This window comes from Meles meles, chromosome 1 (genome assembly GCF_922984935.1).
Source record: "Meles meles chromosome 1, mMelMel3.1 paternal haplotype, whole genome shotgun sequence".
Lineage (NCBI taxonomy): Eukaryota > Metazoa > Chordata > Mammalia > Carnivora > Mustelidae > Meles > Meles meles.
In genome coordinates, this window is record NC_060066.1 from 114504108 (window position 1) to 114520025 (window position 15918).

At 39.7% G+C, this 15918-nt stretch overlaps 2 protein-coding genes across 3 annotated transcripts in view; one reads left to right on the plus strand and one right to left on the minus strand.

The window, feature by feature from the left end:
* The window catches only part of WDR3 (WD repeat domain 3), a 30327-nt gene extending 21483 nt beyond the window's left edge, over window positions 1-8844 (minus strand). The window contains exons 1-5 of one of the 2 annotated variants that reach the window (XM_046027201.1): window positions 8796-8844; window positions 5732-5933; window positions 4519-4728; window positions 2436-2554; window positions 541-619 (exon numbers count right to left, since the gene is read on the minus strand). In XM_046027201.1, the coding sequence (XP_045883157.1) occupies window positions 541-619; window positions 2436-2554; window positions 4519-4728; window positions 5732-5902 (579 nt within the window). In that variant the 5' untranslated portion in view covers window positions 5903-5933; window positions 8796-8844. Of the gene's footprint in view, window positions 1-540; window positions 620-2435; window positions 2555-4518; window positions 4729-5731; window positions 5934-8703; window positions 8772-8795 lie in introns of those variants that run through there. The other variant, XM_046027192.1, reaches the window with a different exon arrangement.
* An 87-nt stretch (window positions 8845-8931) lies between these two features.
* The window catches only part of GDAP2 (ganglioside induced differentiation associated protein 2), a 63247-nt gene continuing 56260 nt past the window's right edge, over window positions 8932-15918 (plus strand). Inside the window, exon 1 of the mRNA XM_046007082.1 lies at window positions 8932-9126. The gene's annotated coding sequence lies outside the window, so the exon portion shown is untranslated. The remainder of the gene's footprint in view (window positions 9127-15918) is intronic.

The window sequence follows — 15918 nt, forward strand, 5'->3', positions numbered from 1 at the left end:
ATCGGGCTCTCTGCTCTGCAGGGAGCCTGCTTCCCTCTCACTCTCTCTGCCTGCTTCTCTGCCTACTTGTGATCTCTCTCTGTCAAATAAATAAATAAAATCTTTAAAAAAAAAAAAAAAAAAAAAAAAAAAAGAAAGCCTGCTATGAACAAAGCATGGAAGAGGATGCAAAGATAAAAAATATTCCATGATCTCTACTGAAAATGTCTATGTTCAGGCAACTATTATAATGACTAAGGTTTGCTGTTTACACGTCACCAGGCCATGCACTGTATATACACTGGCATTAAACCTATCATCAAAAAGGTGGATATGTTATTTAAAATCAATGAAACTCATATTCATGGATTAGAAACTTATCCAAGGCCGATTTCTACTGAACACCAGAGTAGCTCTATCCGCTCCAAACCTCTCCATCTCTCAAGACAACACATGATGATTACTATAAGCAGTAAAAACAAAGGGCCATGAAAGGCCCAGGGAAGAAAACCATCTTTTTGCCTTGCCATTCTTTCCCTGGGCCCGTGACCTTACATGTACCTCGGTTCGATGGCCAACCATTGTTTTAAAGCAGTGCTGGGTATCAAGGTCCCACCATTTCACCATGGTATCTTTTCCACTGGAAAAAAGAAATGGGAAAATTTTATTAGGAAAAATCAGTAAATGGGAGGTCAAGGACTCATGTGGTGTCTTCAGGAAAAATATGTATTTTTTTTTTAAATATAAAATCCTAACTTTCCATTATTAGGTAGGAAACACAATATTTCACCGTAAGTACAGAAATAACTTTGAATTCAGAATGTCAAGGAACACAGACGCTGACCTATGGCCCACTGTCAGAGCACCCACATTCCCCCACTGACTGACACAAATCTCTCACCTCTCTTCTCCAATCTTCCATGTCCAGCTGGTCCCCACATCCTGAAAAATGCCTCCTCTGTGAGGCCTTGACTCCTTCCAATCCACTTCTGTCCATGAACCTGAATTTAAGTTCTACTGCCTGAACTATTTTCATAGCTTCTTATCCAGTCTCTTTGTCCATTCCCTGTGTCTTCGTTACAGCTAATAAACTATCAGATAATCTAAGTTTTTTAAACTTCCACTAGCTCAAGGTTCTTTACAGAATCAAAATCAGGCTCTTTAGCACTATTTTAAAAACTTCTCCTTCATTGGCTCTGAGTCTCCCTGCCAATGAGCTCTACTCTGGCCTCAAATGCCTCTCCCCTGCTTCCCCATTAATATAAATCTAACATAATCCTCCTTCATGACCAAACTGGAAAAAAACAAAACAAAACAAAACCCCAAAAACATGATTTATAAAAGTTTTTCTTATACAATCCCACCTCATTGTGCCATTTCCTTTCTTTGACACAGTTGACCACTGCACGACGAGAGGGCCAGGGGCACCAACTCCCTCACCCCCAGTATAGTCAAAAATCTCCAAATACCTCTGATTCCCCCAAAACTTAACTACTCACAGCCTACTATTAATCAGAAGCCTTACCAGTAACGTGAACAGTTCATTAACACATATTTTGTATGTAATATTCTCACAACAAAGTAAAGAAAAGAAAATATTAAGAATAATAGAAAACATAATAGAAAACACATTTACAGTTCTGTCCTGGATTTATTGAAAAAATAAATGCATACAAGCAGGCCTGACCGATTCAACCCTGTTGTTCAAGGATCAACTGTTCCCTAAGCTAAATGCGTATATTCTTTTAGAACCTTAGTCATTCTCTCACAGCATCTGTGTTATCTGACAACACACAAATGTGCCTTCCATCCCATAAGAACTAACACACCAATCGTATGGCATTCAGTGCTCCTTCACAACTGCTTCAGAGTCATTACTAGGGTTCTAGTTACCGCTGGCAAACCTTAGGATCCCAAACTTTCCCGGAGGGCTATTCCTTAGGACAGATAATTACTTTGAACCATATGAAATTGCTGGTATTTGACCTATTATGTTTGACCTACACAAATGGAAATTCCAAATGGTTCAACCTAATAGATGTTCAGAAGGCCTACATACAGAGTATGTCTATTCTCAAAAGGTAGGCAAATTGAACACTTATTCATCTCTGCTCACTGCTCCACATTCTGTTTTCCTGACTTTCTAGGGATTCAGAAAACGGATAGCTCATTCTATAAAAGGCATGTCAAAGTTTAAGGAACATAAAAAAGCTAATACCAGAGGATAAAAATGACAAATCAGAAAAGGGAATTAAAAATGCTAGACATAACTCTATGGATAGCTTCTTTGATACTACTGGGGAGAAGAGGGAAGGAAAGAGGAAAGCAGAGGGCAGAGGCTAACACATGAGCCTGAGGGTAGTGCGGACAAATGAGGAACGAATGACCCAATTCTGTGTTTGAAAACTTCTCTGATGCATTTACATAGAAAAGAACTGGAAATGAAACTTATTTACCTAGTAACCAGCAGATTCTTTTCTCGTAGAAACAGTGCTTGTGTGATAGCGTCCTTGTGCCCCTTAAGACGGTAAAGGCCGCTTTCATTGATCACATCCCACACAATAGCATCTGTGTCCTAAAGGGATCAGATAACATAGCAGAATTTTCTTTACCTCATCAGGCCTCAACAAATAATAAGATGTAACATTTTTATTACAGAGGTGATCCTTGTAGAAAATTTGGAAAGCACAAAAAAAAGTGTAGAGGGAATAAACAGCCTTTAATTCCACCATCTATACTGCTCCAATCCAATACGGAGGTATTTTCAGAAAACTGGGATCATGCTATTGATATCATTTTATAACCCTCCCCCTTTTTTATCCATTTTAAAATATTTCCATTTTTCCATATCCTTCCAGACTGTTCTCATTTTCAATGATCACAAAATAATACTAAAGCTATCCCATAATCCATTTAAACATCTTTCTACTTTAGCCATTTAAGTAGTTCTCAATTTTCCATTATAAATATGTGGAAGTGAATGTTCTTATACATAAATCTTTGTATATACCTCGGGTCAGAATAAATACTAAAGAAGGAAATTCTTGGGTTAAAAGGTATTTCTATTTTTAAAGTTTGCAATTCATCACGACAAGGTGATCTCTTTGAATTGCACCAATCTACAGGTCTACAGGTCCACCAGGGATATGAATGAGAAGGCCAGTCTTGCCATCTCCTCAGCTTTGGATATTATTAGTTTCTCAAAAACCACTGCCGATGTCAGAAGTTACAAATGCTGTCTTAGTTATTGGATTTACATTTCTGAATACCAACGAGAAACTGTGTCCATGCTCTGTGGGGATTACTGGCCACTTATACCTCTCTTGAACTGCTAAGTCCTATCTTTCTTCTTCCTTTGGGCCTTACTTTTTGTTTGACTGTAAGCTATTAAGAGATAAAGGATATTAATCCTTTTTATATTGAAAATATTAAATACTTCTTTTTTCAATGTCCTTTCACTTTTTTTCCAGAAATAACTGACATATATCGCTGGGTTAAGTCCAAGGTGTACATATAGCATAATGACCACAACAGGTTTAGCGAAAATCCATCCTTTCATATAAATAGAATAAAAAGAAAAGAAAGAAAATAAAAGGAAAAAAAAAAATTCCTCCTTGTGAGAACTCTTAGGACTTATTCTTAACAACCTTCCTATTTCTTTCAAATGTATAAATGTTTTAAATCTAAATATTCAAATCTATCACCCTTGTCCTTTATAAATTTCTTTCTTTGCTGATAGGCTTCAAGTCCTTTTGATATAAAGACCTATTTTGATAGCAGATTAGCTTAATTCATTTTAAATGATGACTTCATAATGCATTTTAACACCTGAGACCTCCTAAAAAGTATCTGCCTCTGGGGGGAAAAAAATCTGCAGCCCTCTTTTATTATTCCTCTTTCCCAAATTTCTGGTGTTTTTGATTTACTTGTTTTCCATATACCATTATAAATAATTTGGTCATGTTCTTAAAACAAAAACAACAAAACCTTTTTGGGATGCTTACTTACATTGCTGTAATTCTATAAATTAACTACAAAACACTACCATCTTTGTCTTCCCATTCAAGTACCTGATTCGTATCTCTATTCAGGTCTTCTGTTACATTCTTCAGTATAGTTTCACAGTATTTTGTCACTTAAGATACTACTGTAAATGTGATCTTTTACATTGTATTTTCTAACTGATGACCCTGAGACATAGGAAAGCTACCAATTTTTATGGCAAAGAATGACTGTTTTGTCCTCCTTGTCCCATCTGTTTTCCCCCCCATTTTGAGTAGCACGTCTAAAATGATGTTACATAATTCTTATCAGAGGCATCCTCATCTTGTTCCTATATTTAACAGGCTTAATAGACAAGCAACAAAATGAATCTCCTAATTCATACTCACCCTCCTCCCTTCACTTCCACCATCTATATGGTTTTGTACACCAAAGACCCACTGATTCACCCAACAGTTTTTGTGAACAATCTGCTTCAGCTTAAGTCTTATACTCCTTCACTAGATTAAAATCTGGGTACCTGATTCAAAGTCTCACCTTGGACCCAGAAGCCAGCCTGCCCCCTAGCTGATCGTACTTCAAGGAAGTGATGGCTGCTTTGTGTCCATTGAAGGTCACATTTCCTTCCCCACTCAGGAGACTGAAGATTCGGATAGACCCATCCTCATAACCAACAGCTAAGTGCAGCCCATCTGGGGAGGGACACAAGCAAGTAACTTCTTGTTTAAGTCCCTGAAGGATAAGGATCTGAAATCACAAGAATCATAAACAACGCACAGGTGGAGTTAAGTGCATGATTAAAGGAAAAATGTGGAAGTAATCAGGGACAGTAAAAATAAGAGCATCAATAATTCCAAATCATTCTTTAAATAATAATGAAATTCTGCAATCCATCTCAAGTTCATATAGGAATTATTATTTGTACAGGGCAACGAAACATTCAAGAAAGGATAAAATTATTTTCTCCAAAGCTCTACATCAGCGTGGTATGAAAAAAATTTCCCAAGTGATAAATTACTAAGTCCTTATCCTAAGTCAATACCAAATGATATTCCATCAAGGGTTATAAGCACATCTATGCTTTAACTGAGCCCCATCTTGAAAGAAACCAACCTGTACGGCATAAGGGTGCTACAAACTGGCTGGCAACAAGTATCAAAGTATTAATCTCTTGGGAGTCACACAGTGACTGGGCAAGACTAAAATGGCTATAATTTGGTGTGGTAGAAATGGCAGGCTTAGGGAACTTAGCGACACAAAGTGTCAAAGCCTAGTTTAACAAACTTGGGCCTCCTCTATTTCAATAAAAAAAGGTTCCACTACCACAGCTGAGTATTATTCCTTTTAAATGCGGAAAATTTTATAACTAGCAGTGAGGCAGGTAAAAGAACTTGAAAAATAAAGAACTGGTAGAGAACACCAAACATGTCTGGAATTGTGATTACAAAAATTACCTGTAGATACTACAAATGGATACCTAAGACGTAAGCTCCTATTTGGTCATGGCTTTCAGAATTTGATTAGAGAATTTTTCAGAATTTAGTGCAGAAAAAAAACCAACAGAACCTGATACTTGGCTACCTAGAAGTAGCCCAAAGAAGAAAGATTTCTCTTTTAGAGGCACATACATAAAAAAAAAAATCAATCAATCAATCAATCTGTGCATGATACATCACAGCTCTCCCACTTCGACCTCTCCATCCTCAAATACCTATAAATCAGTTATCAACCATGTTGATCTCTGGCTTACCTTCTCTCCTTTCCTTAAGTCCCAGATGAAAACATGTTCGCAGGCTGGTACTGCCACATAGCGTCCTTTTTCACCACGAAGTGTCACAAAGACAATATTACCTTTTTGGCTGCCAATAAGGCCAAAGACTGCACTGGCAACATAGCGTAGGTACTGCTTCGTGAGCCCCATATTATAACGGCTGATACCGCAAGCGAGGCAGCTGTGCACACACACACATAAGAGTCAGTTCATTGGGTACCTCGGTTTTGCTGGGCTGGCAAACACCACCATTCATCACGTGACTAAAGCATGTAACTTGTGACTTCTTAACCTTTATTTACTCTGAATAAAGCACTGACATAGATACCTAGACATCATCATTTTGTATTTGCTGCTGACTCAGCATTTAAGCCCTCATTCCTCAAGCTTCAAATTGGTCACCCTGTTAAGCCCACCTCGCAAATAACTTAACACGTGGCCTTAATGCAGCTAAACAATTTACTTCTGTTCATTCAACCACCGTCAAAGTTTTTATACTGAGATTGGCAAGACTGAGTTGGAAAACGTTTACAATGAATTATTATAATCCTACTAATCCTACTACCTAGATAAAGTGCTGTTTTAGACACTAGATATGTTGAGTAAAATAAAATCCCTAACCTCGTGGCACATGTCCAGCATAGTGAGTCTCAAACTCAATATGTATCCGAATCACCTGTGGGCTTATGAAAACAGACTGCTGGGAATCACGTCCACCAAACCTCCCCAGTGCTTCTGATTCAGTAGGTATGAGGTGGGTCTCAAGATTTTTTTTTTCCTAAGAAGTTCCTAAGTGATGCTGTGGTTGTGTGGTTTCCCACCTGAACTACTGTTCTAGTACATGTAGGTCCTTCTTTGATTCCCAATCAGGTCAGCTACCTACCCTTGGCACAGAAAAATGATACAGCAACTTGGCATATTATTTTTGAAAGATGCCTTACTTAGTTCTCACCCTAAATCAAATTCACTGAAAACACTGTTTATGGATAAAAGAGACAAAAAATGAAAGAGATACTAAGTCAAGCCTGTCTAGTCTTGATATGGAAGAGTGAAAAGTGCCCCAAACACCCATGCAACTTAAAAAACAAACAAACAAACAATACTAGACAGCAGTTACACCCTTTTTTTGGGAAGCTGACTTTTGTTGTTGGTTTTTACAAGTAGTTTAAGTCGACAGGGTCCATTTCTGATTACACTTGGTTTTAACCTACCTTAACAGAAAAATATTCAATGCCAACTCTCTTTAATATTTTCTTTTAGTAATCACTCATTTTTCCTCACCTAAGAACCAACAAAAGCCAGGTAAAAATCAAGGCAGGAATATTAATATGGTGATAATGCTGTTAGCCTAAGCCATTTGATCAACTCTTCCCCAACTCCTTATTCCTCCAGCCCCTCAACTATAGTTCTTCCTCTTGGTAGTCTTTGGCCATCTATCAGTTCTTTCCAGAGTATTTTCCTTGAAGACTTCACAAAGCATACATAAGCATAGGGACACCTACACCTCTATTTCCAGTCCTGTCCATGTACGTGAATACAAGTGATAGAATTCCAAAAACTTTCATGAGATATCCATCCAAATACCTTGCAGCATCACAGTGAACATGGGTAAAACCAAACCTACCTTGCTTTCTGACCCCTTCGTTTTTTCCTTATTCTAAGACACCCAATCCCCTATTCCCCTACTTCCCATTCGGGCTCATAAACCTTGTATGTAACTTTGTATGAGCAAACTTTGGCTCATTAATAAAAAAATATTATAGCAGCCAAGACTTAAAAAAAGAGTATTTACTATAATGATATATTAAATGTATACACCTGAGTAAACATATGTAATCGTTTCATTACAAATAGTAATTGAGTTAATTAAAAGAGTTAACATATGCAAAACACTTAGAGAAGCATCTAGGGGCACCTGGGTGGCTCAATCCACTGAGCCCCAGACTCTTATTTCCACTGGGGTCATGATCTCAGGGTTATCAGATTGAGCCCAAAGTTCAGTGGGGAGTCTGACTGACATTCTCTCCCTCTGCCCCTCCCCTGCTCACGCTCTCTCTAAAATATTTTTTAAAAAATCATGTAGAATATGGTAAATATAAGGATAAAAAATTCTTCACAATAACCTTACAAAATGGGGTATATTCTTACCTCCATTTTACAGACAAGGAAACTAAGCAAAGAGATGTGAAATAACCAGCCCAAAGTCATTTACCCAGTTTTAAGTGCCAAAGCCAGGTTCCAATCCTCAAATTCCAAAATTTGTTCTTTTAACCTCTAAGCCAAACTGCTTCTTTCTGCCTCTGTCCTCTTTTTTGTGAGAAGCTTCTAACTAACTCATTGGTTTTCTTAAATAGGATTCTTTTCTCTTTCCACTTTCTGTTCCAGCTCTTTATCACTGGGTTCTTGTCAGGTTAGTTGGTTTCCTTCCCTGTCCTGACACCTTGCTTCCTTTATACTGTTCCTCTCACCTAGAATAACGTGCACTATCATGTCGTCCTATTTTACTAAATCGGTATTAACCTCTGAGGTCCGCTTCCTCCGAGGCCAGACCATTCTCGTCGCCTTTTCTATCGCCTCAATGTTTAAAGTTATCTTCCATACAACTTGGAACTAGTCACATGCACATATCTTACCGTCTTTGGGAGCGAGGTCACGACCTAACCTCCTTCCGCGACCTACTTACCATCCCAGCTTCCTACCTACGGAGCCTGAAAATATGTTTCTATGATGCACAGAGGGGCTAGGCTGTAGTAACAGGCCTGTCAGACGTCCCTAACCCAAGTCTTCAGTCAGGACAGGCTGAGGGGCTGCTCCGTGCACGGATCGTGCTGTCCGGGCATCCTAGGGAGATCTGGTCCACGCACCAGCCCTGGCAGTCAGCGGGAGGCCGCCGGGGACCGTACGTTCCCAGTCGCCACCCTAGCAACAGCCGCCAAGTGCCCCCGCCTCACCTGATGCTGGAGCCACGGAGGCCTCAGCCAGGACCACGCAACTCTGAGCGACGCAAACGCGACCGAACGCCATGCCCTTAAAATGTACTTACCTTGGCCTCCACGAGGCGAAGAGCCACCTGGACCCGCCTCCGGGACCTACCCTTTCCGGGTCCGCATCCGAACCCACTTCCGCCCGGCATTCCTTTTGCCTTCGCGGAGGAAATGACGTAGGAGGTCTCTGGATGGTGAGGGCAGGCCGGTAGCGGAAGTCGTTGTTTCGCCTCTCAAAGCTCTTGGACCTTGTCACTCCAGCCTCCTGGGACTTTGACTAACCTGACCGCGGAGCTCCTGACCAGGAGTGCCCGGGGATGCCGCTCGGACGCTTTCTACGAGGAGCTTAAACCCGTCCCGCTGCCGCCCGGATGGGACCGCCGGAGTGCTGTGAGACGCGGGACTGGCACCGGGGCCGGGAGGGAAGGCGGGGCGGAGCGGGCTGGGGGCGCGGCGGGAGGCTCAGAGGACTCGGCCGGGGCTGAGGGTGCGGGCAGAGAGGATTAGTGCTGACCGCTCTCTGGAGGAATGAGCCCGCCGCTTCTTCACCAGAAGTTGTGTGGCTCCTCTGGCCCGCGGCGCTGTAGGGAACAACCTATCGAAGAGAAGAGAGAGGGTAGGCGGACCTGGGCACCAGGGATAGTGGTGCTGGAGTCACCAGGGAGGCACGCGCCCTGATGCAAGTGAGATAGGGCGGCTGGGACCCTTGCGCGTTACAGTCCCAGGGTCGGGTGTGATTTGCCGCGCGTGTGGACCTGGCGTTCCACAAACCGAGAGCAGCTCGAGTCAGGGCTGGGTTAAGGCGCTAAACCCAAGATGCTGAGTCGTCTGGATGCCCTTAGTCCCTGGAGTGACATTGTTCTGGCTGTGTGTTTCCGCTCCCTGGCCACTTGAAGGGGAAGTGACCAGGGCTCACTCCTCCTTGCTTGGTAATTGAGGATTAGGTGCTCTGTCACCAGGTAGAAATGAGCTTTTCTCTATATTGCAGCTCTGTCCGCTTCTGTTCTTGGGCTGTACAGAAATGTTCAAAATGAGTTCCGATGTCTGTAGTAGTGGAAAATTAAAGCTAACATATTGCTGTACAAAAGAAATAAGCCTCTGTCTTCGTTTATTGGACAATATATCCGCAGCCAACCTAGAAATTAGACTTTCATCTAAATTATCTGGTTATTTTCAGATGTTTCTTGAGTTCTTTTTTCCCCCGTTTCTTGAGTTCTTAAGACATTTGCAGCCAGTCTTCCATAGTCAAGAAAATTGCAGTAGCGAATGGATATGATGAGACTGTAGATAGATGTTGTAGGTGTTTTGAAACAAGATTACTGTGGGTTGGATGAATGAGAAGGGAGGAAATTGTGGCAACAGACTATTATTACACTAAATTTCATGGGCGAAGGAAATATTTAGGTGGGTGTGTATGGTTAAGTATCTCCCGTAGGATATGCCCATTATATTATTATTGGGGAAAAAATGTGTGCTTCAGTAGAAAACTGCGTAGTCTAGATTCTATCTAGAAAGCTATTCCAAGAAAGCTATTTTACAACTCTGTGAACTATAGAAAACTAATGATCAGTTCTGTACTTTGAACAGGTTCATAAGAAAACACTAAACCTAGTAAATCAATACTAAATAACTTTGGTCTGTAGACATGAAGATTCTGTACTCTTAGAGATTCAGTGGAACTTGTGTTCTTGTACATTAATTTCAATATTCCTGATCTGTTAATTTGTTCAGTTTGGGGATTCCTTTTATCTATCACCTGACAGGTTCTCTTTTGAGTTAAATAAAATGTTGAACACATTTTCATCTTTGTATTTGAATGAGTCATGATTCTACTTAAAAAAAAATTCCTTTTAATGTTATGAAATATTACGAGAAGGGACAATCACAAATGGAAAAAATAATTTTAATAAGGGTTGGTGTAAGAGCAACTGTGTGCTAAGATAATGCATCTTATAAAATTCCCAAATCGTACAGTTTTTAAAGAGTATAATCCTAATTTTTAAGTTTCAAATTGTTCAATGTATTAATACTTATAATTAAGACATGGTAAACTTTTAATATGAAGGTGGTACTACAAACTCACATTGGAGCCTATACTTTAGATATTTTTGAATGACCGTATTAAATTTGATCTGGGCTATTGATACTGCTTAGAAATATTTTTGCTATACTGGATTTATTGTTGACATATCTAATTTCTTCACCTAAGTAACTTAAACACCTAAGTAACTTTTAAAAAGTTTATTTCCATTTGCATAGAATGAATTTTTATATTATAATAGATTTGGTGTTGGGATGGAGGTATTATACACAAAAATCTAATGTGCCTTGAAGTTTTAAATATTGAAATACAGGGCATAAAGAATGGTAAACCTGTAATTTATCTCTTTATACTTTTATCCAAGGCCTATCTAATCACTATACCCATTTTGTAGAACAAGCAAACAGATTTAAAGTTCTTGTTTTTCTCTTTTAAATGATACCATTTTCTATTTATCCAGACAAAAACTGGGCTATGCCGAGACAGTGATCTAGAGTATTCTGTCTGATTCTTCTAGTCGTAAACAATAAAAATCTAACTTCTCTAGCCAATCCAGTTATTCATATAAAGCATTGTTTAGAGGACTTCTTAAACTAAAAGATTGAAAGATCTTTTAAAAAATGAGCGCTTAACCTAAATGTTTACAATATTTGAGAAAAAGACAAGCCACAGAGTAATGAGAATGGTTTATACTCATTATTCGTTTGAATTATAAAGGATATATGGAGAGCTCTCGTTGTCTTTGGGTCTTCATTCATGAAGATACTGAAGGTAACCCTTAACATAGTATGGCTAAGGAAATAGATATGATCCATTCTGGAATCTTCTGTTGGCCTCATGTAGACTTTTTGAACCTGGACATGGATGTCTTGCCTCAGGAGCCTTTAATACTAAGGTTTAGTGTTAGCTTATGAACCTGTTCAAAGTACAGAACTGATCAACTGATATTCAGTGGAAAGTCTTGCTTTAGCTATAGTAGCCTTCTCCCCGTCTCACCTGATCACTCTGTATCATCACTGGAATTCTTTTTTTTTTTTTTTTTTTTTTTTTTTAAGATTTTATTTACTTATTTAACAGAGAGAAACACAGAGAGAGGGAACAGAAGCAGGGGAAGTGAGAAAGGGAGAAGCAGGTTTCCCGCTGAACAAGTAGCCCAGTGCAGGGCTTGATCCCAGAACCCTGGGATCATGACATGAACCGAAGGCAGACGCTTAATGACTGAGCCACCCAGGCACCCCTATCATTGGGATTCTTAATCTGAGTCTAGGAACCTTCTCAAATTTATTTGCAACTCTTTGCCTCTATGAGCTCCTCAGATGCTCACATTTTGAGTAGTAAAAAGGTCTTGATTCTTACGTGACTCTCAAAGGGATCTTTGACCCCAAGAATGTTAAGAACCACTGTACCTTAAGTATCAGGAATCAAATTTTCCTGCCTAGCTTGGATTTGCTGTGTTGGAGAAGAAGGGACATTTAAATCTGTTTTTGGTGAGAGGATCAATTGCAGCTTAGAGACGGAACTGAAGAGGAATTTACCCTTTATTAAATGCCATGACACTTTCTATATAATGCCGTTAAACTTTGAGAGCTCTCAACTGTATTTATTACTCATTAAGTACACAATATCTTATGGGTGACAATGACTTTTAAGATCTGGGAAGAAGGGGCATCTGGGGGCTCAGTCATTAAGCATCTGCCTTCAGCTCAGGTCATGATCTCAGGTCCTGGGATGGAGCCCCACATCAGGCTCCCTGCTTGGTGGGAAGCCTGCTTCTTCCTCTCTTACTCCTGCTTGTGTTCCCTCTCTCACTGTGTCTTTCTCTGTCAAATAAATAAATAAAATCTTTTAAGTTAAAAAAGATCTGGGAAGAAGGTCCCATAAATTATATGGACAAGAGGTGATTAGAGATAGAGGAGAACCACCAGTAGTGTACTGTCAAAGTAGGTAATAGAACTTCAGAGAAAGAATGATCAATAGGTAATGCAACTAAAATGTGGTTAGTTCCTGGACTTGACGTTTGGTCAATCATTTTAGACCTCGAAAGAGCAGTTTTAGCATTGTTAAGTGATGGAGGTGAAACTGCAGTAAGTTGAATAAATGGGAGAAAAGGAAATAGAGCTACAAAACAGATTATGCTTATAAAGCTAAATGGTAGAATTTATGCTTATATATTATGCTTATAAAGTTAAATGGTTATATGATTATGCTTATAAAGTTAAATGGTAGAATGAGGAGTTTCATTGGTGTCTGAAGAAGAAATGCGGTAGGAAGTTTTTTTGAGAGTAGGAGGACCTAGGAGATGGAGAGATCAGATATTGTGAAGGGGGAGTTAAGACATTCTCTTACAGGAGAGCTGATAAAGTGGAGTAAAATGTATAAATGAAGGCAGTTTGGCAGGTTTAAAGTGTGGCTCCCAGATGTGCCCTTACCTCTGTAAAACTCTTCTACTTTTGGTCTCAACTGTCACTTTGTGGAAGAGACATTCTCTGCTTCTCCAAATTCTAAATTAGCTTTCCACCTTATTCTTCTTTACAGAACATTTCTCACAGATTTTAACTATGTATTTCTGTGATTATGTATATTTGTGTGATTTTTGGGAGCCACACTTTTTGTGAGTCTGTCTCTTCCATTAGAGTCTCCGTACCTAACAATAAATGAGTGCCTGGAACAAATAAGCATTTATTATCTTGCATCTTCTGTGGGTCAGGAATTCTGTAGCAGCTTGCAGTGAGGCTATCAGCTGGGCTGAAGTCATTTGAAGCCCAACTAAGGCTGGAAGATCCAAGGTGATTCCTTCATCTGCCAAGGCATTGATGCTGGTTGTTGGCAGGAACTCTCAGGTTCTTCCCATGGGGGCCTTTCATGGGCTGCTTGAGTGTCCCACATCATGCCAGCACTCCAAGAAAGAGCATGATAGTTTTTATGACTCATCCTTGGAAGTCATATGCAGTCATTTCTGCAGTGTCCTGTTGGTTACAAGGGTCAGCCCTATTCATTATAGGAGGCATCTATACAGGGAAGCAGGTATCATTGAAGGACATCTTAGAGGATGTTAACCACAGATGCGATATAGTATAGCATAGAGAGTCACCCAAGAATTATTAAAACAGTTTCATAATAGTGTTGTTGGAGGGTCCAGCTGACATTGGAAAACATGCATTTGTCTTGGCAGCAGACAGGATAATTACTGATTTTTTTTTCTAGTAGCATAAGAGCAGGATTAGAGAAGACAGATGTTGGATTGATTTAGGTGTTGGGGATTAACAAATCATTTCAAGAGCAGACATTGAGATAAATAAGTGTATCTTAATTCAGCAGTGTGTGTTTGGTTTTTGGTGCTCATCAGAGTCTTTGACAGCAAGTGTTTTCATCTCTGCCACACACGGAGAGATCTTTATCTCAACAGTGGTACAGGTGACTTTCACATGGGCTCTGAGAAAGTTGTAACAACTTTTACTGTGCCTTGCTTTGAATCCTCAAAATAACCCTAGGAGTGTATTACTCTTATTTTTGAAATAAGGGAACCCTGGCTTAAGTCAAGGATAGCAGCGCTGTTAGGTCCTAGACCCAAACTCAGGCCTGCTAACAGAACCCCAGCTCTCACACTGCACCACCCTGCCTCTCCCTCTGCATGTAGAAATATTTATCTCAAAATACTAAAGAAGCCAAGCTCAAAACTGTACATAATCATTTCACCTATCATAGAAAAAAATAAGAACTCTATTAAAGTTTGGGAGTTTTTCCTTTCTTAACTTTTTTCCTTAAATGTTCTATAAGTGAGTATTACTTAGAAAGAAAATTATTTTAAAGAAGTAATTGTGTCCTGAAAGTACTTGAGTTTGCAAAATGAAACTGAGTTTAATGTTTAATAGAATTTTTATATTATAGTTAGGAAGTTTTAACATGGGGTGCCTGGGAGGCTCAGTTGGTTAAGCAGACACCTTCAGCTCAGGTCATGATCTCAGAGTCAGGGTCCTGGGATCAAGTCCCACATCAGACTCCCTGCTCAGCAGGAATCTGTTTCTCCCTTTCCCTTTACCGCCCCCCTCCCCCCCCCCACCCCCGCCACTTGTGCTTTCTCTCATGCTCTCTCTCTCAAATAAATAAATACATAAAATTTTTTAAAAAATTAGCAGGAGTCATTGTCCTCAACAATCTGTGAATAATTTTTTAAAGTATTAATTTCTGCAAAGTGTCATTCCATTGAGCTTCAGGCGGTTCAACCATGGAAAATAAATGTAGTCTCTATTTGTCCGCTATTCAGCTTGTCCAGCTCAGGTTTGAACACTTTTTAACAGATCAGCAGATCCCGTGGTTGCCTCCAGTTTCAAAGGCCAATGGATGGACTAAACACCAACTTCTAGATAAAATTAGTTTCTTTATTTCAATAATCTCAAAGGAGTATTTTGTATCAAACAAGAATAATTTTCTTACATAGTTTTATCATGGTATAATCTCTAAGGCCTTTCAGAAATTGTTAAATGATCACCTTTCCTACTCCATGTGCTGGTACAGGAATTAACATATTGTGCTTGATCCATGGTTCATTCCACTTAGTATGTCACACTTCTCAGCAAGAAACACCAAGGAATTAGATGTAGAAAGGCATGTTTGTTCTCCTTGCCTCTAACAATAAACATAAGGATCACACAGAAAAACTTCTCTAACAAGTTCACACGGCAGCTTTCATTCCGTAATTGCTCAGCGTTACCAGTGACCTTTACCTTACCAAACCCAGTAATCAATCCTCAGTCCTGTTACTCAACATTTCAGTAGCATTTACCCTAACTGATCCTTCTCAAGCACTCCTCAAAATGCTGTCTTCACCTTGCTTTTCGTCTGACATACTTTCCTGGTATTCCTTCCTGTCTTATCAATCCTCTCTATCTCGTTTTTTTGTTTTTTTTTTAACTTGTCCTCTTTGCAGCCTGTAAGTTTTGCCTTAGGTCTCAGTCTTCTGATTTCGTTTCTCTTTTTGTATTATGTCTCTTGGTAATCATGTCCAGTTCCCATAGCCTTAAACACCACCCACAGGCTGAGTCTTCCATATTTATGTCTGTAGCCCAACCTCTCCTCTGAGCTCTAGCCTCATATAGCCAGTGCATGTCTGATGTCAATACTTGGCCGAAGGAGGGGCATCT